The sequence below is a fragment of the Dacryopinax primogenitus genome (assembly GCF_000292625.1).
Source record: "Dacryopinax primogenitus strain DJM-731 SS1 chromosome Unknown DACRYscaffold_5, whole genome shotgun sequence".
Classification (NCBI taxonomy): domain Eukaryota; kingdom Fungi; phylum Basidiomycota; class Dacrymycetes; order Dacrymycetales; family Dacrymycetaceae; genus Dacryopinax; species Dacryopinax primogenitus.
The window spans coordinates 1,045,741-1,066,654 of record NW_024467202.1 but is presented as its reverse complement, the minus strand read 5'-3'; the positions used below and the strand labels follow the sequence as shown (position 1 = coordinate 1,066,654).

At 49.9% G+C, this 20,914-nt stretch overlaps 12 protein-coding genes across 12 annotated transcripts; 7 read left to right on the top strand and 5 right to left on the bottom strand.

The window, feature by feature from the left end:
* Window positions 1-411: 411 nt before the first annotated feature.
* Window positions 412-3,376, top strand: DACRYDRAFT_105962 (uncharacterized protein; the record flags this gene model as incomplete). Its single annotated transcript, XM_040768177.1, has 12 exons — window positions 412-426; window positions 476-517; window positions 579-635; window positions 684-746; window positions 797-903; window positions 958-1,357; window positions 1,403-1,636; window positions 1,697-2,350; window positions 2,403-2,540; window positions 2,589-2,684; window positions 2,733-3,230; window positions 3,302-3,376. The coding sequence occupies 12 exons, from the start codon at window positions 412-414 to the stop codon at window positions 3,374-3,376; spliced, it is 2,379 nt and encodes a 792-aa protein (XP_040630704.1).
* Window positions 3,377-3,386: 10 nt separating this feature from the next.
* On the bottom strand, window positions 3,387-4,083 carry DACRYDRAFT_115122 (uncharacterized protein; the record flags this gene model as incomplete). The annotated part of the gene is made up of 2 exons (XM_040769942.1): window positions 3,387-4,024; window positions 4,071-4,083. 2 exons carry the CDS (start codon window positions 4,081-4,083, stop codon window positions 3,447-3,449), a joined length of 591 nt encoding a protein of 196 aa, XP_040630703.1. The 3' UTR covers window positions 3,387-3,446.
* A 431-nt stretch (window positions 4,084-4,514) lies between these two features.
* Window positions 4,515-7,181, top strand: DACRYDRAFT_49738 (O-mannosyltransferase; the record flags this gene model as incomplete). Its single annotated transcript, XM_040774934.1, has 10 exons — window positions 4,515-4,621; window positions 4,684-5,003; window positions 5,042-5,150; window positions 5,202-5,364; window positions 5,420-5,603; window positions 5,655-5,768; window positions 5,833-6,288; window positions 6,341-6,673; window positions 6,723-7,053; window positions 7,112-7,181. 10 exons carry the CDS (start codon window positions 4,515-4,517, stop codon window positions 7,179-7,181), a joined length of 2,187 nt encoding a protein of 728 aa, XP_040630702.1.
* A 306-nt stretch (window positions 7,182-7,487) lies between these two features.
* Window positions 7,488-9,114, bottom strand: DACRYDRAFT_49450 (uncharacterized protein; the record flags this gene model as incomplete). Its single annotated transcript, XM_040774902.1, has 6 exons — window positions 7,488-7,601; window positions 7,652-7,939; window positions 7,989-8,022; window positions 8,071-8,114; window positions 8,166-8,277; window positions 8,327-9,114. The coding sequence occupies 6 exons, from the start codon at window positions 9,112-9,114 to the stop codon at window positions 7,488-7,490; spliced, it is 1,380 nt and encodes a 459-aa protein (XP_040630701.1).
* A 195-nt stretch (window positions 9,115-9,309) lies between these two features.
* On the top strand, window positions 9,310-10,495 carry DACRYDRAFT_64855 (DnaJ-domain-containing protein; the record flags this gene model as incomplete). The annotated part of the gene is made up of 4 exons (XM_040775763.1): window positions 9,310-9,767; window positions 9,823-9,883; window positions 9,936-10,175; window positions 10,225-10,495. Coding segments are annotated over exons 1-4 (999 nt in total), but the record flags the coding sequence as incomplete, so codon positions are not given.
* A 374-nt stretch (window positions 10,496-10,869) lies between these two features.
* DACRYDRAFT_49706 (cytochrome-c oxidase) lies at window positions 10,870-11,154 on the bottom strand (the record flags this gene model as incomplete). Its single annotated transcript, XM_040774929.1, has 3 exons — window positions 10,870-10,931; window positions 10,992-11,014; window positions 11,063-11,154. 3 exons carry the CDS (start codon window positions 11,152-11,154, stop codon window positions 10,870-10,872), a joined length of 177 nt encoding a protein of 58 aa, XP_040630699.1.
* Window positions 11,155-11,431: 277 nt separating this feature from the next.
* On the top strand, window positions 11,432-13,421 carry DACRYDRAFT_21240 (protein phosphatase 2A regulatory subunit PR55). Its single transcript, XM_040772307.1, has 8 exons — window positions 11,432-11,651; window positions 11,713-11,810; window positions 11,863-12,013; window positions 12,066-12,359; window positions 12,416-12,580; window positions 12,637-12,898; window positions 12,947-13,187; window positions 13,242-13,421. Exons 1-8 carry the CDS (start codon window positions 11,552-11,554, stop codon window positions 13,284-13,286), a joined length of 1,356 nt encoding a protein of 451 aa, XP_040630698.1. The 5' UTR covers window positions 11,432-11,551; the 3' UTR covers window positions 13,287-13,421.
* Window positions 13,422-13,492: 71 nt separating this feature from the next.
* DACRYDRAFT_77540 (ribosomal protein L37ae) lies at window positions 13,493-14,201 on the bottom strand. The gene is made up of 6 exons (XM_040776275.1): window positions 14,139-14,201; window positions 14,040-14,084; window positions 13,955-13,990; window positions 13,855-13,902; window positions 13,694-13,803; window positions 13,493-13,642 (listed from the first exon to the last, which is right to left on the bottom strand). Exons 1-6 carry the CDS (start codon window positions 14,139-14,141, stop codon window positions 13,606-13,608), a joined length of 279 nt encoding a protein of 92 aa, XP_040630697.1. The 5' UTR covers window positions 14,142-14,201; the 3' UTR covers window positions 13,493-13,605.
* A 495-nt stretch (window positions 14,202-14,696) lies between these two features.
* DACRYDRAFT_21237 (ATP synthase F1 alpha subunit) lies at window positions 14,697-17,004 on the top strand. Its single transcript, XM_040772306.1, has 9 exons — window positions 14,697-14,815; window positions 14,868-14,895; window positions 14,951-15,037; window positions 15,095-15,145; window positions 15,198-16,066; window positions 16,119-16,240; window positions 16,291-16,507; window positions 16,556-16,693; window positions 16,746-17,004. The coding sequence occupies exons 1-9, from the start codon at window positions 14,759-14,761 to the stop codon at window positions 16,782-16,784; spliced, it is 1,608 nt and encodes a 535-aa protein (XP_040630696.1). The 5' UTR covers window positions 14,697-14,758; the 3' UTR covers window positions 16,785-17,004.
* A 105-nt stretch (window positions 17,005-17,109) lies between these two features.
* On the top strand, window positions 17,110-18,361 carry DACRYDRAFT_49356 (NADP-binding protein; the record flags this gene model as incomplete). The annotated part of the gene is made up of 5 exons (XM_040774892.1): window positions 17,110-17,595; window positions 17,647-17,804; window positions 17,855-17,975; window positions 18,027-18,091; window positions 18,139-18,361. 5 exons carry the CDS (start codon window positions 17,110-17,112, stop codon window positions 18,359-18,361), a joined length of 1,053 nt encoding a protein of 350 aa, XP_040630695.1.
* Window positions 18,362-18,492: 131 nt separating this feature from the next.
* Window positions 18,493-19,418, bottom strand: DACRYDRAFT_21235 (uncharacterized protein). Its single transcript, XM_040772305.1, has 4 exons — window positions 19,247-19,418; window positions 19,113-19,195; window positions 18,652-19,056; window positions 18,493-18,597 (listed from the first exon to the last, which is right to left on the bottom strand). The coding sequence occupies exons 1-4, from the start codon at window positions 19,377-19,379 to the stop codon at window positions 18,568-18,570; spliced, it is 651 nt and encodes a 216-aa protein (XP_040630694.1). The 5' UTR covers window positions 19,380-19,418; the 3' UTR covers window positions 18,493-18,567.
* Window positions 19,419-19,538: 120 nt separating this feature from the next.
* Window positions 19,539-20,861, top strand: DACRYDRAFT_87943 (Brix-domain-containing protein; the record flags this gene model as incomplete). Its single annotated transcript, XM_040776832.1, has 6 exons — window positions 19,539-19,706; window positions 19,758-20,148; window positions 20,205-20,287; window positions 20,339-20,517; window positions 20,573-20,774; window positions 20,823-20,861. 6 exons carry the CDS (start codon window positions 19,539-19,541, stop codon window positions 20,859-20,861), a joined length of 1,062 nt encoding a protein of 353 aa, XP_040630693.1.
* Window positions 20,862-20,914: the final 53 nt, after the last annotated feature.

Sequence of the window (20,914 nt, the reverse complement as noted above, 5' to 3'; positions counted from 1 at the left end):
GACGGTAGCTCTACGCGCTGCACTTTCACTCCACCAAGCAAGCATAGTCAGACAGGGTACTAACCTAGTTCTGCAACACAACATAGAGAACTGTTTTTAAAGCTCTATCGTCACGTTCGACAAGAATGGTGCATGAGATTTTGAGGTCTCGCCGTTAAGACAACCTCCTTCCACCTTGTCCCGAACAAACCCTAACCTGCTGCCGCTGCTAACCAGTACGAGGTGGTGAATACAGCCAGCTTTTTTTTTATCGTGAACGTTTCGGCGACAAAATTGTTACATTTGTCGACCAGGGTTTTTTGCCCCCGACGCCCGTGATTCCTACATCCCAATCTGACTGATCTAACTTTGTTGCAGTCCAAGTACTCTCCTGAAGGCAAGCGGTCTGGTGTGCGAGAGTTAATCGTCAGTATGTCTACCCTTTGGGTACGTGCCTTCTCGGGTAGCTGTCTACATCGCACTCATGTATGTGTAGACCGAACACCGCAACTCAGAGGGTCGTACCTATTGGTATAATGTGAGTCAATCAATGAGAGTCGTTGTATCGACCTGCGCTGATCAAATCAACGAACGGAAAGAATGATTCTAGGCAAAGCGTATGGGAGAAGCCCGACGCGCTCAAAACACCGTTCGAAGTATGAGAGACATTGTCCTGCTTTTTGCAGGTTGCTCATTGAATGCAGAGAGCACTAGCAAACACGCCATGGAAAGAATACGTTGCCAATGGAAGGAAGTATTGGTATAATGTGGGTGGTCCGAGATAGAATCCATGTCTGTCTAACTCCTGCGAGGACAGACTGAAAACAAACAATCTAAATGGGACATGCCTGATGAACTCACGCAACTTGTTACCGAAGTTGAGAACAACATTCCGAGCCCAGCCCGCCTAGAACCCAAGACAAAGTAAGTGCGGCTTATTGTGGTCCAGATGATTGAACAAAGTGGGTCATGAAGTAGTGCTGCTGCTACAGGTACGTTTGGGAGCTCTGTCACCACCCAACATGCCATTGTGGGCACGACTCCGACTACATTTGTGCCAGCTCAGGTGCCGCTTAGCAACGGAACAGCGACTGGGTCTGGGGCGCTCGGGTTTGTGCCGGCTACTCGGCCTTCGATTTCATTACCTATCAGTACCACAAGCAGCCTTCCTAGCCGCCCAAACCTTCCACCGGATCCCGTCATCCCCCAAGGGGGATTTGCAACTTCGGAGGAGGGCGAGAAAGCATTCATGCATTTACTTCGAAAAGCTGGTGTTGACGCAACCTGGACATGGGACCAGACCATGCGAGCGATTATTACGGACCCGCTCTATAAGTCACTCAAGAGCTTGGCTGAAAAGAAAGCGGCGTGGCAGAAGGTCAGTGGTTTATGGAGCGACATGGACGTCCTAACTGTCCAGCAGTATGTTGAAGATTTGAAAGCAAAAGAGGCAGATGAAAAGGAGGCCAGGCTGCAACGGCTGCGACCCGCCTTCAAGAGTTTGTTGAGTGGCAGCAACAATGTGTATTATTATACAACATTCCGGTCCGCTGAGAAGATATTCTTGGGCAATCCCACTTGGTCCCAAGTCAAATTGGAGGCAGAAAGACGCATGCTGTTCGAAGAGTACGTTGGGGGATTGATGGAAAAGCAAACCGTGAGTGTCCGCGCTGTTAGCCGTTGTTGATGTTGATATCATGCAATTGGAATGCACTAGGCTGCCACGCGAGAAATGCGAACCCGTAATATCAGCAAAGTGGTCGCTTTACTGAAGGAGCTCGATGTGAATGTCACGACTCGTTGGCGAAACGCTCAGGCCCAGGTTTTGGCGTCAAAACAGTGGGCAGAAGATGCAGAGCTCCGACAACTTGCCCCTCTCGACATGCTCCTCGCATTTGAGGACTACAGTCGTGTTCTTGAGCGTGACTACGAAGAAGTACACAGGAAACGTCAGATAGAACGTACAAGAGACGAGCGCAAAGCAAGGGAGGAATTCAGGGTATTGCACCATTCAACTATGATTTTGATCCAGCTCAAATACGTCAAGGAACTGCTGGATGAACTTCAGCGAAGCGGTCTGATCAAAGCGAAAAGCAAGTGGAAAACTGTTTATCCATATCTGGATGCCGATCCTCGTTACTTAACGCTCCTCGGGACGCCTGGTTCAACGCCTCTTGAGTTATTCTGGGATGTTGCAGATGAACTGTCCGTGAAGTTGGATACCCTCGTCACGCCTGTTGAACGTGTGCTGGCGGAGCACGCATTTGTCTTTGATCACAAGACGTCCTCGGCCGAGTTCCACAGATTCATTAGCGAGGTGGTATCCTTGGCTCACATGCCACAGGCAGAGGAGAGTGAAATTTACGATCATGTCTGTCCTCACCCTTTCAGACTCAGGATGATTCTGTCTGACATCCCAACAGCTGAGGGATCGAGCATTGCGACGATATGCAGACGAGAAACGTCGCGCAGAAAGAAGGCTGAGACATTTGCAGGACGACTTGAGATACGCACTTAAGAAGCTGGATCCTCCGCTCGACCTGGACTCTGCTTTTGAGGATGTATGTGTTCTATTCATTCACCAATGGTTCCCCACTTAAGCAAATCAGGCTGTGCCTCGCATTGCCGATTTGGAAGAGTATAAGGTCTTGGCAGATGATGAGGGAAGGCGGGGTGCTTTTATCAAATTTGTCAAGCGTCAGAAGGTGTGTGTTCTTTGTGATACCATCTATTCTCGACTAAATCATTGGTAGGAGAAACTCCGAGAGGTTTCGGAGGATGGTGGATCTGCAACTAGCAGAAAGCGAAAAGACAGTCAATCAAATGGACGGTCACGTCGCGATTACGACCTGGAGCATGATCGCGAGCAGGAGAAGCCCTCAAAGACCTCTCATCATGACGGAGAACGGTATAACTTTCGCCGCCAGCTCAGAGACCATGAAAGAGACAAGCGACATGATAAGGACAAAGAACGAGATGCAGACCGGGAGAGAGAACGGCCGCGCAACAGGGAGGATGTAGACCATGAAAAGGGTCATCGCTCCAGGCAACGGGAGGAGCGGCGTTCGTCAAGACGTTCTGGTCGTGATGAAGGGAATGAGCGGGACCGAGAATGGGATGAAAGTCACCGAGGAGGTAACGCTGCATCTAAGCGTGAGCGCGAGGGTCATCAGGAAAGAGATGGAAGGGAACGAGGAGAATGGTCACACGAGAAGAGTCATCGTGAGCTCTCCGAGGAGAGACCGCCGAAGGTGAGCTCGGTGCCTGTAAAGCTGAAGGGGTTGCTGATGACCTGGCTTGTTGCTGATGACCTGGCTTGTAGAGACCTCGCGTTCAAGATTCACCCTCGCAACAATCGCCGATAAGAGCAGAGACGCCTGAGGAAGGAGAAATATGATCATGGAAAATTAGATTGCATGTCACTGTAGTTTCAGCCGTGCTACTCCGATCCCATACACGTTGCGTGGTCAAGCTCCGATCACTATTTCACCGATTCTCAACCTTGTGTATGGTTGTTTATGCTCGATCATCTTCTTGTAACCCTTTCTTCGTTTTTTCTTCACTACCCTGTGCAGGTCTCCCTTCGTGTGTTCCACGACGGTGGCCGCAATCGAGACGACGTCGTCGGGCAAACATGGATCACCCCTCAGCGTGTAATCTCGTGAACCAAGTTCATGAATCTTGTCGAGGCACAAGACTTGCCCAACTGCCACGTTCTTGAGACGTGGGACCGTCAACAAGTCTTTGGGAGTAAGGAGATATTTTCGACCATGTAGACTAGCAACTGCGTAGTGGGATATCTGTTTTCGCAGGAGGCCAACAGCGGTAGGAAGATCGTGGGAGGACGGCTCCGCCGGAGGATAATTCGTGCAGGAAACTCCGAGGGAGGAATCACTTGTATCCTGTATGTGTGCTCGTGTTATTGGCTTAGGCGCAGAGGGCGAGTGGTGGAATGTTGAAGTGCCTAGAAATCGGCGAAATGGGGCATGAAAACTGTGGCCTGGGCTCGACTTGTACCAGCCGGCCGCTAAATTGTGCAGGATTTCTGAAAGGGATCAGAAGAGATGCTCAGTGCCTTGAAAAGAACTCACCATTTGGGCCCATCGTGCAGGATTTTTTTTGGTCGAGGAGTGAGACTGTGTGCCGCATAGACGGGAAACGTGGGGGACCCTGACCCTTGGCTGTTGAGTGGCGTGGGCATATGGGGACCCTGACCTTCAAGTTGCTGTTGGGTGGCGTGGGCATATGCTTCGGACTCAAACGCGTCAAACAGACGCGCGCGCACCATGATCAGCCTGCGCCAGACTGTTGAACTTGAACCGCCGCAACTCACAATGAGCGCCCAATTGGGAATTCTACCAAGACAGCGGAGAGGACCAAGAACTACATCTCCGGACAGAGACAATGGCCTCGAAGGGTCAATCCGCTCAGGAGACCCAGATGACCGAGCGCTTCCACCGTGGTCAGAGGGGGTGAGGGCCACTGTTTCCGCGCCGCGCATGCACTAACTTGTCATACAGCGATTATCTCCATTGATGTCATTTATGGAGAGATCTGCTAATGTATATGCCACTGGCATTATACTTGGCGCTGTTGCGTTTGCTGTTCGACTGTACAAAATAAGTAATCCTGACGAAGTTGTGTGCGTTGATGATTTCTTATGTCTTGGTTAACAACGATACTGATGATGCACGTTGACTCTAGTTTCGATGAGGTGCATTTCGGTAAATTCGCTGCTTACTACATTCTTAGAGAGTACTACTTCGACGTTCACCCACCATTGGCAAAACTGCTGCTTGGGGCGGCCGGGTGGTTTGTCGGATTTGACGGACAATTTGATTTCGAAAATATTGGGGACAGCTACACAGAGCACCATGTCCCTTATATCGGCATGCGTGTTCTTCCTGCCGCTTTTGGTAGCTTAACAGTTCCATTGGCGTTTGCCATCATGCGTGAATGCGGTTACCCTACGCTGGTCGCTGCGTTTTCCGCGTCTCTGATCTTATTCGGCAAGTCGCTCGTGCGTTCAGTCGCCCCAATATGGTCTCATTCGCCTCGTTAGACAACGGACATGTTGCGCAAGTACGCCTCATACTATTGGACGCTGCGCTGGTGTTCTTTATGACACTCTCGCTGTACTCTTATATCCGTTTCCGGAAGCTTCGTTATTGGTAGGTCCAGTCCTTTGAGCAATCGTAATCTGTGTTCATTCGACCACGCAGGGAGTTTACTTTCGAGTGGTGGGCTTGGATGATAGCGACTGGGGTCTCTCTGGCTTGCACCCTAGGATGCAAGATGGTTGGTCTATTGACCTTCGCTACAATTGGGACGGCTGTGTTGGTGGATCTGTGGAATTTATTAGACATTCGAAAAGGCCTTTCCTTGGTGAAGCGTGCGATTATCGGATAGGATCGCACAACTAACTGTCATTACTCACTAGGAACATGTGGCCAAGCACTTCTTTGCCAGAGCCCTTGGTTTGATCGTGATCCCTTTTGTCGTCTATCTCTCCTTTTTCTGGATACACTTCAAGATTCTTATTCGTTCTGGCACGGGTGATTCCTTCATGAGTCCAGCGTTTCAAGAAACGCTACAAAATAACGAGATGCTCCTCAACAGTCAAGGTATGTTCTCATCGTTTTGAAGCTTCCCAATCATACTCAATCATATCCCAGAGATTCGTTATTACGACACAGTCGCAATACGTCACAAAGACTCTAAGGTCTATCTGCATTCACATGTGGAGCGATACCCATTGCGTTACGATGACGGCCGAATCAGCAGCCAAGGTACTGTCGGCACTGAAGTCCTCAATGACGACATTATTGATTTGATCTGCGTTGAATTCAACAGGCCAACAGGTTACTGGTTATCCTTTCAATGATACAAACAACTTCTGGCAAATTGTCCCGACGAAGTCGTTGCCTCCTACTGGGCGGGGTCGCATTGTTCGCCACAAAGATGTGATCCAACTATTGCACGTGAACACTGATTCTAACCTCCTCACCCACGATGTTGCGTCACCCTTGATGCCCACGAATCAAGAGTTCACTACATGGCCTGCGAATGATACCACTCGATACGATGACACTCTTTTCGAGGTCAACATCCTCGAAGCTCACGATGGGGAACCGTGGAAGACCAAGTCGGGCCAATTTAGACTTGTTCATGTTCCGACTCGCGTGTCTATGTGGACTCATTCGCAACCCCTCCCCGACTGGGCTTTCAAGCAGCAAGAGATAAACGGGAATAAAAACGCGCAGGACAGAACAGCTACATGGTTTGTGGATGAGATTGTAAGTGACGAAAGTGAGCGTGATCTGTCGTGTCTTTTTTTCCCCGTGACTCATCTATGGTACAGCCGGGAATGATATAAGAAATCGAACGGGTACCGTGGAAGACAAACCGGTGAAACGCCTGAATTTCTTCCGAAAATTCTTCGAACTGCAGATGTTGATGTTGCAACATAACGCTGGTTTAACAGCCTCCCACCCTTATGCCAGTGGACCTATCAATTGGCCTTTCCTCATCAGTGGTATCAGTTTCTGGACGCATAATGATACACAAAGACAGATCTATATGATTGGAAACATCATTGGTTGGTGGACATGCGTCATGGCTCTCTCGATTTATGTCGGGATTATTGGCGCAGATCTGCTCGCGCGGAGGCGGGGAGTGTATCCTATCCCAGATCGTGCGTCGCTTCAACATGTTCCCTATTTTGGCCTCTGATTCTCTTAAAGCTCTGCGAAATCGGCTATGGAACTCCACCGGATTGTTCTTTGCAGCGTGGGCATACCACTATTTCCCGTTCTTCTTGATGAGCCGTCAGCTATTCATCCACCATTATCTACCGGCCCATCTGGCATCAGCGTTGCTTGCCGGTGGCGTTTTCAACTTCATCGTGTCCGAGACGATCAACTATCCTATTTCTGTTGCTGGTCCAAGCACGCGTCTGCGACCAAAGACCCATGCAGAGCTTGGACTGCGGTCTTTCATCGCTGTTGGAGTTTTTGTCTCAGCTCTCATTGCAATGTTTATCTTCCTCTCCCCACTTACCTACGGTACTCCAGGGTATGTCACAATACTTGACCTTGGCCAGATGTGCTCAACGAGCTAATGTCTTGCGCAGACTGGATGGGAATCAAGTGAATCGCAGGAGACTACTGTCGACCTGGACCTTACACTTCGCAGGAAAATGAATGGATGCCAACGAGCTGCTGGTAATTCACTGACGATGCTTTGTCATATCCTTGCTATATTTCACTCCTCTCAGACCACGGCAACCGATATCCATCCCAATTCTAGTTAGTTCATCAATGATCGGCACATTTTTGCATTCGTCATTTTGCTTGTACTATTCTTGGGACATGTGCCCTTACCCGTGCCCCTCTATATCAAGCACTTTGGAAGACAGGCCCCTCTGTACCGTGATCACACAAATTCCTACACAAATACAGCATAAGAGACACGGCATGGCAGACGAGAGTCGGTAAATTCCATCGCTGTCATACCACATATGACCTAACCTTGGAAAAGTAGAAAGGTCTTTCCCGTTTGATTGGGAGCTCTTGCACTTCACCCGTGGCAACATTCACCGATGCGTACCACTGCATCTCTGACTTGTTCCACCTGAGGTCACAGTAAGAACATGCAGGACATGAACAACAACTTCGACTTGCCTCATGTTCCGCGAGCTCGTTATTGTCAAATCCATTGCAAACTCATACTTCAGAGCACCTCTTCCGCCCGGGTCTGCGGCCCTCAAGTGACGGATTCGTAATCGACTTTGGGAATCCTCCAGGGACCATGTACCTAGTTGAGATCCTTTCACGCGAATTTCCGGTTTCAGCAGATGAACGATATCCGCTAGTGGTTTCTCCTCATTGGTCAAGAGGGACACTACAGTGCCATCGGGATAGAAACGCAGTAAACGGTGATATGTGATCAGGTGCCGGATCTCACAAAAAGATGAGACAATCTGGCTCCAGCCCACTGCGAAGACATACCGCTACCCAGGCATTCTCGCTTTGACCAGGACGGCTGCTTCAGCATTAGTGAAGAAAATGAAAGTACACGCGCCATACTCACATATAATGACACACAGCGATGTAGCAGCCATCAACACGCACTCGCTAGGTCACTCGTGAGCTGCGTTATGGCGGTATACAATCCGATCAACGAACCGGATGATGTATAAAGGTATGCCGGTAATTGTACCCGTAAAGGGACGCAATCTTGGTCGCCGAGAGATCCTCTTTGATTTGCGGAGGGATATAGGTGTATTCGCAGATAAATCTGGAGTGTACTTAATGGGGTGTCCTTTAGTTGATCCGAAAGGACACACCTCCATATCGAGCTGTCAGCTGCCAAAAGTCTGCCTTTCAAGCTAATTGTGGCAAACCGCTCAACGGTGGTGATATCCCTGTCACACGCCAGTAGCATTAGAATGTGAAGGATTAGTTCGTCCGGGAGCCTTCGCAATGGGCAAGGCAGATGTTCATCCTCGGGTGCGAAAATGATAGGACGTGGTTCGAAGGAAGAGATGATGTGCGGCAAAGATGATATCGATCGACTGGTATGCGGAGAGCTGTTCAAGATAGGTCGCTTCGCAGATGATAAGTTATCTTGGGTCTGCTTGGAGGTAGATTGTTGTTGAGAGATCGACCGAGACTGCAAGGATTGTCTTGCTACCAAGCGATGGTAGGCCTTGTCGACGTTGCTATCCAGCTTGAAGCTTCGGCGATATAGTACCAGTGCCTCGTCTAGGTTTCCCTGCTGTTCGCACTCTAAAGCCTCATGATAAAGGTCGATGGCCCAACGAGTAGAGGGAAGTGTTGAAGCGCCCTCGTGAGACGCACGTGCGGCAGGCTGTGGTTTTGTCGTCAGTCTCTGTAATGCCAAATCTAACTGTGCTGATGATGTTGACGGGCCCCAATAGACTTGGTCATGTAGTTGGTCTGCATTCCCTGACAATTGGCTGATGGGCGGCAGGACCGTGGACGCTAATGTGCTCTTCTTCTGAAGCACTTCTGCTCTCCATGCCACCCGAAACCTCTCCAGCTCATCCTCCCGCGTGAGAACATCTACAGGGGCCACCGGAGCAGGATGCTCTGCAGTGTCCACGTCAACCATAGATCGAAGGAAGTGTTTTTAGTGATGCTCAGAGATGGTCGAGGACGGAAGCACCAGAGAAAGCGACAGTGAGTTGGAAGCATTCTAACACTTGCTGAGCTGAGCCACGTTACATACGGACCCTTTCATCGCCGTGACGAAGTTCATTCTTCATTAATCTTGGTCATACCGCCCCTTTTGTTGACTATTACTGCTGCCATTCTGGTTCATCTCAAGAGTTGGGGATGGATAGCAACAAGGACGAAGCTCTCAAATGCTTGCGTGTAGCGCAGCGTCACAGAGAGAATGGAAACTACTCTGCTGCGGCTCGCTTTTGTCAGAAGTCTATCGCCCTCTTCTCTACACCTGAGGCTGTTGAACTGGCAGCAATCGTAGAGAAGGAAGCAGCTGCCGGGAAAGACTCAAGTGAGAAAACGCCCCAAGGAACATCAACCGGTACCGAACCACATCCTAGCTCAGCCAGCACCAAACATCGGGGTCATGGGTCCCCTCCAGTTAACGGTGATGGCTCGACCGACCAAAAACGTGATTATACGACGGAGATGGTTGCCGTAGTCAAACGTGTGCGAAGTTGTAAAGCCACGGAATATTACGAAATACTGTCTGTATCTCGAGATTGTGAAGAAAACGATGTGAAGAAGGCCTATCGCAAGGTGCGCCTGTCAGAGTATCCCTTCCATGCCCGGCCTCATGATACGCCTCATGCAGCTTGCATTGCAACTTCACCCGGATAAAAACGGTGCACCTGGAGCTGACGAAGCCTTCAAGAGTATGCTGTCTCGCATCGGACAGTCTTCATAGGCTAACTAATGTTTCTGCAGTGGTTTCGAAAGCGTTTCAAATTCTGTCCGACCCACAGAAACGAGCAGCGTTCGATCAACACGGCGCTGATCCCGATTCAAGGTTCAGCGGAATGTCTAATAGACGATCCGATTTTTCGAATCCATCTACCCGTTTCGAAGGCTTCGATTCGGAAATCAGCCCAGAAGATCTCTTCAACATGTTTTTTGGTGGCTCTGGCGGTCCACAATTTGCGACTACGGGATTTGGCCCTGGCACAGGTGAGTCCACAATGCCACTTGGACGACGACCCTTCTCATCAATCCTCAGGTTTCACGTTCCAATTTGGCGGTCCTGGCGGGGTACAGTTCACCTCGGCCAGAGGACGCCCTCGTGGCCAGGCTGCGGCTCCCCAGAACGCTGGGGCTACATTCAAGCAACTGCTGCCACTTATCATTGTCGTCTTGTTTTCCCTTTTAACATCTCTTCCATCTCTATTGAACTCCTTCAAAACCCCTTCTCCTTCCTTCTCCTTCCAGCCAACTCCCTACTTCGATCAGCAGCGTTATACGCTGCCACGGAATATTGCATATTATGTCAACACCAAACAATTCACCAAGCATCCTATCTGGGAATCCATCCCAACCGAGTCTCGCCAGGAACTCCGGGCTGGAGCTGCATCCAGCAAGTTGAAGACGTTCGAGAACGAGGTGGAGTCGAGCTATGCAGCAGTGCTGCAAAATCAGTGCAGGAGGGAAGAAGATTATCGAGAGCAGCGGATACAAGCAGAGATAGGCTTGTTTGGGATAGGAACAAACTGGCAGGCTGTGGAACGGATACGTGGGGAGAAACTGGCGAGCTGCGAGAAGCTCAGCGAGTTCTTGCAAGCTTCATATTAGAGCGTGTTTGGGTTCGGGATTGTATATTACGAGGATTCTGCTTTACTGCGACAACATGTTGCACGTCAATAATGCTTTAAGCAGTCAAGGCCTGCTTCTCCCTTTCCAACTTCATGTAGTAGTCATCGCGGCGACGCACTGTACGGCCGATATTATCAGCATGGCAGTCAGGTATGGCAAAGAGGAATGAAATCATACCGGCAGGAAGATGAACGCCGTACCTTAATTAGGTCAGAATGGCAACACTGACGACATTTATAATGGCTCACCAGTAACTATATCCCATGGCAAGGCCGAGACCGATAGAACAAGTGATGTCAAGGACCAACCTCTTCCTGAGCTTGCCAACAATAGGCTGCATCTGAAACAGCCAAATTTCGATAAGAGCAAATAAGGAAGGGATAATGAATTCGCCTACAGCTGGGTACTAGTCGATTGTTTGTGGGGGGATAGATGGTGGTGGTTGACCGGAATGAGCGGAGAAGAGGGAAGAGGGTGGGACCAAAACAGGCTGTGAGCGGGTCACATCTCAAGCCCCCGTGTTGCATTTGACTCCGGTGCGTCAATAGGTGCACACGCTCCTCCTGAAGGGCGCTCAACTCTCAACACTCGCTCCTCCTATACGTGTCCTTCAGCAGCGGGTTATCATCTCCCTGCTAGGCAGATATCATAACACCTGAAATATAATACCACACCCGCATCAGAACGGTGTCCCCTCGCAAACACCCACTCTCAACCATCTTCTTCATCCTTACATCATGGACGGGGAGTCCTCTACTTCGGCCACGGCAAACGCAAGCAACTGGCGCTTTGCCCAATGCTTTGGAGATAAGGGCGAAGTAGACGATATCACAGAAGGTGACCACCGTCATCCTCTCTGGAGGCCAACTCCGCTGAACAGAGTCCCAATCTCATATAGCCGACATCATCTCAACCGTGGAATTCGACCACACAGGGGATTATCTGGCTACTGGAGATAAGGGTGGGAGAGTTGTGTTATTTGAGCGGAATGATAGCGTATGTTTTTTTGGTTCAAGCACTTTTCGCCGCAGGCTAAGTTCTCTATCAGAAGAAAGGCTGCGAGTACAAATTCTACACCGAGTTCCAGTCACACGAGCCCGAATTCGACTATTTGAAGTCTCTTGAAATTGAAGAGAAAATCAACCGAATAAAGTGGTGCAAGCGACAGAATGCTGCACATTTCCTTCTGTCAACGAATGGTAAGAAGTCGTCCCAGGGTTCCCTTCAAGGTGTATACTGAGGCTATGACAGACAAGACAATCAAGCTATGGAAGGTCTTCGAGAAAACTCTGAAAGTCGTATCGGAAAACAACATGAATGACGGAACACGCCCGGTTGCCCCTCCCACAATGGCAACAAATCTCCGCTTGCCTCGAATGATGCAGCACGATTCCATTGTCGCCGCTGTACCCCGCAAAGTCTATGCTAATGCACATGCATACCATATCAACTCCATCTCGATCAACTCAGATGGAGAGACGTACATCTCAGCAGATGACTTACGTGTCAACCTTTGGAATCTCAATATCAGCGACCAAAGTTTCAGTATGTTGCCTGTTTGTTACTCAATCCGAATGTGCGACCCTTACAGCTGTGTATAGACATTGTGGATATCAAGCCTGCTAATATGGAGGAACTCACAGAGGTTATCACTGCGGCTGAGTTTCACCCTATTCATTGCAACCTGTTCATGTACTCCAGCTCCAAAGGAACGATCAAGCTTGCAGACATGAGGGAATCGGCATTGTGTGATCGACACGCCAAACGTAAGCCCATTCTAAATGGGTTTCCATTTCATGAAAAGTCACTGAATTTGGGAAAGTGTTCGAAGAGGAAGAGGATCCTTCTAATCGCTCATTCTTTTCTGAGATAATCTCCTCGATATCCGACGTGAAGTTCAGCCGAGACGGGAGATATATCCTGTCGCGTGATTATCTCTCGTTGAAGATTTGGGATGTCAACATGGATCGGGGACCCGTCAAGACCATCCAGATTCATGACCATCTCCGAGGCAAGCTTTGCGACTTGTACGAGAACGATTGTATATTCGACAAGTTCGAGTGCACGTGGAGCGGTGACGGCCAGTGAGTCTTTTGCACACTACATACCCATGTCGCGCTAATGTTCTTCAGGAGCGTTCTTACAGGCTCATATCAAAATTACTTCCACATCTACGATGTCAACACCACCAATGATATTGTACTCCAAGCAGATAAATCTGCTTTCAAAGCGAAGAAGATCGGTGCGGGGGCAAAACCAGGTATGAAAAATGGTGCAAAGCCAGGGGCCAAGGACTCCATTAATCTGGATGCTATGGACTTCAACAAAAAGATCCTGCATGGGAGCTGGCATCCACGGGAAAACACGATAGCAGTATGTGACATGATTGCCCCGCAGATGGGGTCAACGAACTAAATCGTTTGTCAGATTGCGGCAACCAACAACCTGTTCATCTTTGCAGTAGATCGATGAGAGGTTACGAATACCACTTGGTTATCTCTTCTGCGCCTATAGTTAGATCAACAGCACGTGTGAACCTTCTGGCATCTCTTGATTCCTGTGGCCGTGTGTGGCTACGCCCGTGTATTGTGACAATGAAACCAATTGAGGGATGTGGACCGATGCAGTTTACACTACACTTGAAGTTTAAACGTTTCATACAAAACTCTTCATAACACCGTATGGACCATCATAACATTGCATGGGAACTTAGATACAAAGGTAGAAAGTCATGCATGCAGAAACATGAGGCAACCAGTATAGTATAGTCGATGAATAATGGGCGGGTCTGTCATGCCTGAGCCAAGTCACGTAGCCGGCGTACAGTGCTATTGTTCAAAGTCAGAAAAATTCATCACTGGAAGTGAGACTGTGCGTACCTCCTCACAGTTGCAGCAGCAGTTGTGGACACAGTCCATGCACCTCCCGCCGTGACCTTCTTGCAGGCACGGCACTTCCAGATGCCGACAGCTGTCCTCTTGACAGAGTCCTAAGAAGGAACTCAGCGCGCCGTCCAAAGGGAGAAAACATACGATCATACCTTGCCGCAAAATGTGCAAGTGTACCGGGCATGCTGCTGGATCTCCATCTACATACTGGCGTGAGGATATGAAAGGATATGCAACGATGTTTCAAGGTACCTTCTTCACCTGCTTGCGCAGTGAGGCACCATAACGCTTTTGCCTCGGTTAGAAATGCACACTTTGCGCAATGTTAGTTACTCACGGTGCCGTACTTTCCGGTGACGCCAACCTTCTTGGTGCGCTTGGTCTACACAAGATTGTCAGCCATGATACTAGACACAATCTACGATACAATTCTTACCATTTTTTTGAATGCCGAATGGTCTGCCTGAGAACGTCTGGAAGAGGGTAGGGATGAGGGTCGCCGCGCCTTTCGACGAGGTAAAACTGTACAGTACTTGTTTACGGCACTGCCACATGTCACCCCTTTACAGCGTCCTGGCTCGGTTTTGTTTATTGACAGGGATGCAACGTACTTAATTCGCGTGTATTATGCATCTTCTTAGGAGATCTCCGCCTATGTTGAGCCTCTTATAGTATCTCTGTTTCAAAGCTGGTTCTGAGAGTTGGTCCCATGTGAGTGATTCCGCGAGGTGTTGTCAATTGGAAGGAAATACGTCTGATAACTGTACCTTTGAGGGCGACGGAGGAGTGGAGGGTAATCAATGCTCTCGAAGTTGTGTATCATCTCTCATAAGACATTAGTTAACGTTAATGCTTTCATTCCGGTTTTTGCTTGGTGCATTTAGGGCAGGCTTCGGCCGAGGTGAACGTGCCCCTTCGCGGGATGACGACCCATCCCGTTTTGAGTCCGTTCCGAGTTGCTCCCTTCTTTCGACTGCACGTCCCCATTCTCTCCTTGCTCTCTGTTACCCCCATTAACACCGGTTCCCCTCCTCCTTCTCTCTCTCCTCCGTCGCTATGCACTCCCTCGCCCTCAGGAGGGCGTCCGTCGCCGTTAGGGCGGCCACTCCTTTTGTACGCGTTCCTTCTAGACTTAGATACCGGCACATCCTGACTTGCGTATCAGATTCGCAGCTATGCCACCGCGAAGCCTGGTAAGTAACGTATCCCTCGCATATTCTGACCCCATAATAACTTGGACTTGTAAAGCTGCCTCTGAGGTGTCTTCTATCCTCGAGTCCCGCATCGGGGGTGCCTCTTTCGGTGGAGATGTGCAGGAGACTGGTCGTGTCCTGAGTGGGTCACACAGAGAGCCGCATGCTGGGTTCAGTGGGGTATTGACGTATTCTCTAGCCATCGGTGACGGTATCGCTCGTGTTTATGGCTTGCGCAACGTTCAAGCTGGTGAGAAGCTTCCCACGTAGGATCGATCTCAATGTCACTCATCGTCTGACAGAGGAGATGGTGGAATTCTCATCTGGTGTTCGTGGCATGTGTCTCAACCTCGAACCTGACAACGTCGGTGTTTCCGTCTTCGGTAATGATCGTGCCATTCGAGAGGGCGATACGGTCAAGCGTACAGGACAAATCGTTGATGTTCCCGTCGGGCTGGAGATGTTGGGCCGTGTGGTAGATGCACTGGGCAACCCTATCGATGGAAAGGGCCCTATCCAAGCGAAAGAGCGCCGCCGTGCGTCGCTCAAGGCTCCTGGTATCTTGCCGCGCCGCTCCGTCAACCAACCCATGGCTACTGGCTTGAAGCCCATTGACGCCATGGTCCCCATTGGTCGTGGTCAGCGTGAGCTGATTATCGGCGATCGTCAAACTGGGAAAACTGCTGTGGCGCTGGACACCATTTTGAACCAAAAGCGCTGGAACGATGGTAATGACGAGAAGCAGAAGCTGTACTGCGTTTACGTTGCTGTCGGACAGAAGCGTTCTACTGTGGCGCAACTCGTACAGACTCTCGAAGAAAACGATGCCCTCAAATACTGCATCATCGTTGCTGCTACGGCGTCGGAGGCGGCTCCTCTGCAGTACTTGGCACCGTTCTCTGGATGTGCGATGGGCGAATACTTCCGTGACAACGGCAAGCATGCTCTGGTTGTCTACGACGATTTGTCGAAGCAAGCTGTGGCGTATCGTCAAATGTCCCTACTCCTTCGTCGTCCTCCAGGACGCGAAGCTTACCCTGGTGATGTCTTCTATCTTCACTCCCGACTGCTGGAACGTGCTGCCAAAATGAACGACAAGTTCGGTGGCGGGTCTCTTACTGCTCTGCCCATCATCGAAACCCAGGGTGGTGATGTATCCGCTTACATTCCTGTGGGAACCCGATTACTTCCGATGCCTTGCTGTACTGACCCGCTTTTATCAGACTAACGTTATCTCCATCACGGACGGTCAAATTTTCCTGGAGTCAGAGCTGTTCTTCAAGGGAGTTCGTCCCGCCATCAATGTCGGCTTGTCCGTGTCTCGCGTCGGTTCCGCTGCCCAGACGTAAGTATGCACGTTTCGCGGTGCCGATGTATTCCTGAACGCTGTCGTAGGAAGATCATGAAGAAATATGCGGGCTCTCTGAAGCTTTACCTCGCTCAATATCGTGAAGTCGCTGCCTTCGCACAGTTCGGCTCGGACCTCGATGCCTCTACTCGCTTCCTGCTTAGCCGTGGTTCTCGTCTGACGGAGCTGCTCAAGCAAGGGCAGTACCAGCCTCTGGCCACTGAAGTCCAGGTTCCTATCATTTATGCTGGTGTTAACGGTCTCGTACGTGCCACTTCGCAACAGCGGATATCATGATTGACCTATCTCCAGCTGGACAACGTCCCGGTCGACAAGATCACCCAGTGGGAGACTGAGTTCCGCGAACATCTCGCTACTAGTCAGGGCCCCCTGTTAGAAGAGATAGCAAAGGGTGCCGCCAGCGATGAACTGGAGGCCAAGATCAAGAAGGTAAGATACAATGTGCCCGATGTTCTATTACCATTCTCATGACGCCTCTTAGGTTGTCACCGACCACGTGTCGGCTTTCATCAATGCCTGAGGCGTCGTAAACGTTGTGTTTGCAACTTAAAATTCTCTACCTCGTGCCCCAAAATCCCATCGTATTATATATCCTTGTGGTGTTCCCAAATCGAGAGTAGCCAATTAAATGCCAACCACCGATAGGCACAGGTGGTAACACTAACAAATGCGGAGTGTGCAATTGCCGAACGTTGATTAGGAGAGCCGCTCTGTAGATCATGTGAATAGAGTGCATTCAACCGGCAACACCCTTAATCGCGGGGGGGGGAGCGGAGAGGCCTCGTCACCGCCCTCCAAGGTCATCAGCACACGGTGCACACGACACCAATCTCTTCTGGACCGTCATGTTCACACGCGTATGTGCTCGACCTATATCCTCATTCCAAGCCAGATCGTTTTCTCTGTCGATTGCACGCCATGTGAAGGCCATAGTATACTCTCGCAATGGCGAACCTACCGATGTGCTCTCCGTCCGGACCCTTCCTGAACTGCCAGCACCCACTGGCGATCAAGTCAAGTTACGGTTCAGCCTCAGCCCCGTCAATCCTGCGGACCTGAACGTCATACAAGGCGCCTACCCTTCCAAACCCAAGCCTAGAGAAGACCTGGGAACGTCTGAACCGACTTTTGTAGCTGGCAATGAAGGGTTGGCTGTGGTGGAAGAGGTCGGGGACGCGGTCTCTGCCTTCTCAAAGGGAGATTGGGTTATTTTTAGCACTCCTCAGTTCGGGACTTGGACAAGTGAAACCTTGGCCAAGCAAAGCGATATTATATGCGTGCCGCGATCGACTAATTCGATCCTTACCGAAGTACAAGCAGCAACATTGACGGTACATCTCTCTTGAATACTAGCTGACGTAGCTATGTTAATGGCATCCTAGGTGAATCCACCCACAGCACTCGCCCTCTTGACGCGATTCGTCGATCTTGAACCGGGGGAGTTCGTTATTCAGAATGGGGGAAACAGCTCCGTCGGCCAGGCCGTCATCCAGATTGCGCATCAGCGTGGATTGAAGACTATCAATTTGGTTCGCGACAGGTACGTTCTATTGAATGCTAAGTAGGCCGCACTTTAACGGGTCGCCTCAGGGAACAAATAGAACAATTGAGGGAGCAGCTGAGATCTCTTGGCGCAGACTATGTCATGACATACAACGAACTTGGAGAACAGTCGGCCAGGAATACAGTAAGGGAATGGACGGAGGGCAAGGTAATTCACCGGACACATACCCGGGTCCTGGTAATGAGTTGAAATTTGTAGCCTATCCGCCTGGGGTTAAATTGCGTGGGAGGAAAGGATACCACATTAATGGCACGTTTCTTGGGGTGAGTTGGTCCATGCTGCATTCTATCAACCCTCATCCCCTTTACAGACAAGATGCGCATCTTGTCTCTTACGGGGCCATGTCGAAGGCACCACTTTCCCTTCCAACGTCGTTGTTCATATTCAAGAATCTTACGTGCCACGGGTATTGGCAGTCGCGCTGGTATCTCCAGCACAGCGCAGAGGAACGGCAACAACTGATTGAGGAGCTTGTCCAAATGATGGAGAGTGGCATTGTATGTGATGCATCCAGGTGCTTTGTCAAGGACTGATACCAGGTCAAACAGCTCAAAGAGTCATCGCACGAAATCGTCACCCTCCACGGAAGTGATCAAGAGATGGAGCATGTGGTTAAGGAGGCGATAGCGACGAGTGCTACTGGGAGGCATAGTAAAATACTGTTCCGTTTCGTGGATAACTGAAATGATCGATGATGCCCAAATGATCACATGATTTGCCTATACATTGCTCTGGCTCTCTATCGAATTTTCTTCTCCTCAAAGAATTTCTAGAATACGATGTCAACAAACACATCAGTATTCGCCAGGGGTGGTTGACATACCCGCAAATGCCGCAGCTGCCACGCGCAGGTCACGAATAGCACAACCATCTGCGCAACGCAGTACCATACAGCACGCGAGTTTACTTCCTCGCTCAAGTCTCGAAAAGCGGACTCTCTCTCCCGCTGAAACTGCTGCTCTCTTCTAATATCCTGCAGTTTGAAGTTGAGATCTCGGATACGTTGTGCCAAATCCGAAATGTGTGAGCGGTCGTGCTCTGTATCGCGGCGCGTGGCACCGACAGCAAGGTCAAGATACATTCGAATGTGGTGTCGAGTGGATAACCAGTTGGATGTATAATTGGAAGACAGGCAGATTGAGTGATCCCCGGCATCATGTGATGAGAAAGTGAATTTTCCCTCTGGTGGGCCTCTTGTTTTAACTACTGACTGTCCAGTGGATAGTTCCTAGGCAAGGCAGTTAGAACGAAGCCGGCATCATGGTAATCTATTGAATGACACACATCCACGTCGACTTGAATCCCTAGCTCAGAGTTTATCTCATATGATTGAGAGGATTCGGACCATTCTTGTGCACGGTAATGACCTTATGAAAGAGATCAGGCGGCTGCTATTTGGGTCGAGGGGCTTCACTTGCCTTCCACCACTGTGTCAGTAGGCAGTTCCTCGATGAAGCACCTTTTTTCAGTGGAGTCCAGGTAGAAGTGGATAGCATATGTCGTCAAGACATATGGCAACACCAAGACAACAACTCGAGACAGCCTGACCATGACAATGAGTGGTTGAAGCTGGTACCAGGTACGTATGAGGAGGACTTCCAAGTTGGGGTAACCTGCTGAACGCCACTCCGCCGACCCTTCCTACTAGGGGCCTTTTCCTCGCCACTCCGGCACTCTGTAACGAGACAGTACTTGTTCCTAACAAATAACATGCCGCCAACCCGATTCTCCATATCTGACATTCGCAACAAGCACAAACGCCAGGATGTGTATCGGCGGCGTCTCAAAGAGGGTCGACAAGAAAAACTGAGGCGAAGATTAGAACGGGCCAAAGCGGAGAAGGAGGATCCCGAGCTGAGAAAGGCACGTTTGCACCATGCACACACACCCATGGTCACGCTAACCCACTTTTAGGAGCGTCAATTCAAGAACATCCCAAAGACACTCGATAACATGAGGGAGTATGATCCCTCGATGCTCACCGCCAGTTCGCAAGCCCATCCCCAGTCTTCTACAGCAGCACACGTAGGGAGAGAGATGCATCCAGAGTCTGCACTTGACATCCAGAATGACCCCTTTGCCGCATATTTTTCGTCGGAGAATGATCCAACTCTTGCGCCAAAAGTCCTTGTTACCACCTCTACGAAGGCGACCAATGTGACGTATGAATTTTGCCATGAGCTTTGTGGAATCTTTCCCGGAGCTCAGTTTGTACGACGAAAAAAGGGCCAGGATTTCCAGATAGGAAAGATCGCTGAGTGGTCTGCCAAGAGAGGCTACAGTGCATTATTGGTTGTCAATGAGGATCACAAAGTACCCAGTGCGTAGCTGTGGCAATCTCCCGCAGGGCGATGGGATACTTACATTGCTCATCAGATGCAATCACACTCGTGCATCTTCCAGATGGGCCGTCGGCCTTATTCAAGTTGTCCTCGATACGACTCTCCAAAGACATCATTGTGAGTATTGTCATTCTGAATCGAAGATACACGACCTGAGGGCCGCGACAGGGCCATGGGAGATCATCAGGTCATCATCCTGAGCTCGTCTTGAATGGGTTTGTAACCCGACTAGGACATGCTGTTGGTCGCATGTTTCAAATACTCTTCCCTCCGTTGCCAGAATTCGAAGGCCGACAAGCCGTAACTTTGCACAATCAAAGAGACTTTCTTTTCTTCCGTCGTCATCGGTAAGCCCTATGGTTTGCCTTTCCGGTTACAATTTCTACTCACCTAAATGAACAGCTATGTGTTCAAATCTACAGAGAAGACAGGTTTGCAGGAAATTGGACCTCGCTTTACGCTCAAGTTACGCTGGCTTAAGAAAGGACTCCCTACAGCTAAGGAGTCACAAGCACCGCCTGAGCTACACATTGCAGACGGTGCAGAAGAACAGATAGGATCTGTGGAAATGGCAGGAGAAACAGACTATGACTGGTTGTGGAAGGTACGTGTTGTTCCCCCCTTTTCTCATCCTGCACTGACGTCGAGGTAGCCAAAGATGGAAGTGAACCGACGAACATTCTTCTTGTGAACTCTTCGTCGGACAGACTACATCTACTTCCATCATTGTATTCAGTATCTCCC

Excerpts from the sequence above, each read along its gene's own strand:
- DACRYDRAFT_21240 (XM_040772307.1), top strand. The coding sequence starts at position 11,552 with ATGGACGGGGAGTCCTCTACTTCGGCCACGGCAAACGCAAGCAACTGG. Across the intron at positions 11,811-11,862 it reads TATTTGAGCGGAATGATAGC|AAGAAAGGCTGCGAGTACAA; the intron begins GTATGTTTTTTT and ends GTTCTCTATCAG. Across the intron at positions 12,360-12,415 it reads TATCAGCGACCAAAGTTTCA|ACATTGTGGATATCAAGCCT; the intron begins GTATGTTGCCTG and ends AGCTGTGTATAG.
- DACRYDRAFT_77540 (XM_040776275.1), bottom strand. Across the intron at positions 13,903-13,954 it reads TGCGCAAGCAGGTGAAGAAG|ATGGAGATCCAGCAGCATGC; the intron begins GTACCTTGAAAC and ends GCCAGTATGTAG. Across the intron at positions 13,643-13,693 it reads GCTGCTGCAACTGTGAGGAG|CACTGTACGCCGGCTACGTG; the intron begins GTACGCACAGTC and ends TTTGAACAATAG.
- DACRYDRAFT_21237 (XM_040772306.1), top strand. The coding sequence starts at position 14,759 with ATGCACTCCCTCGCCCTCAGGAGGGCGTCCGTCGCCGTTAGGGCGGCC. Across the intron at positions 15,146-15,197 it reads CTTGCGCAACGTTCAAGCTG|AGGAGATGGTGGAATTCTCA; the intron begins GTGAGAAGCTTC and ends ATCGTCTGACAG. Across the intron at positions 16,067-16,118 it reads ATGTATCCGCTTACATTCCT|ACTAACGTTATCTCCATCAC; the intron begins GTGGGAACCCGA and ends CGCTTTTATCAG.
- DACRYDRAFT_21235 (XM_040772305.1), bottom strand. The coding sequence starts at position 19,379 with ATGGTCAGGCTGTCTCGAGTTGTTGTCTTGGTGTTGCCATATGTCTTG. Across the intron at positions 19,196-19,246 it reads TACTGACACAGTGGTGGAAG|GTCATTACCGTGCACAAGAA; the intron begins GCAAGTGAAGCC and ends CTCTTTCATAAG. Across the intron at positions 18,598-18,651 it reads GGCAGCTGCGGCATTTGCGG|AAATTCTTTGAGGAGAAGAA; the intron begins GTATGTCAACCA and ends ATCGTATTCTAG.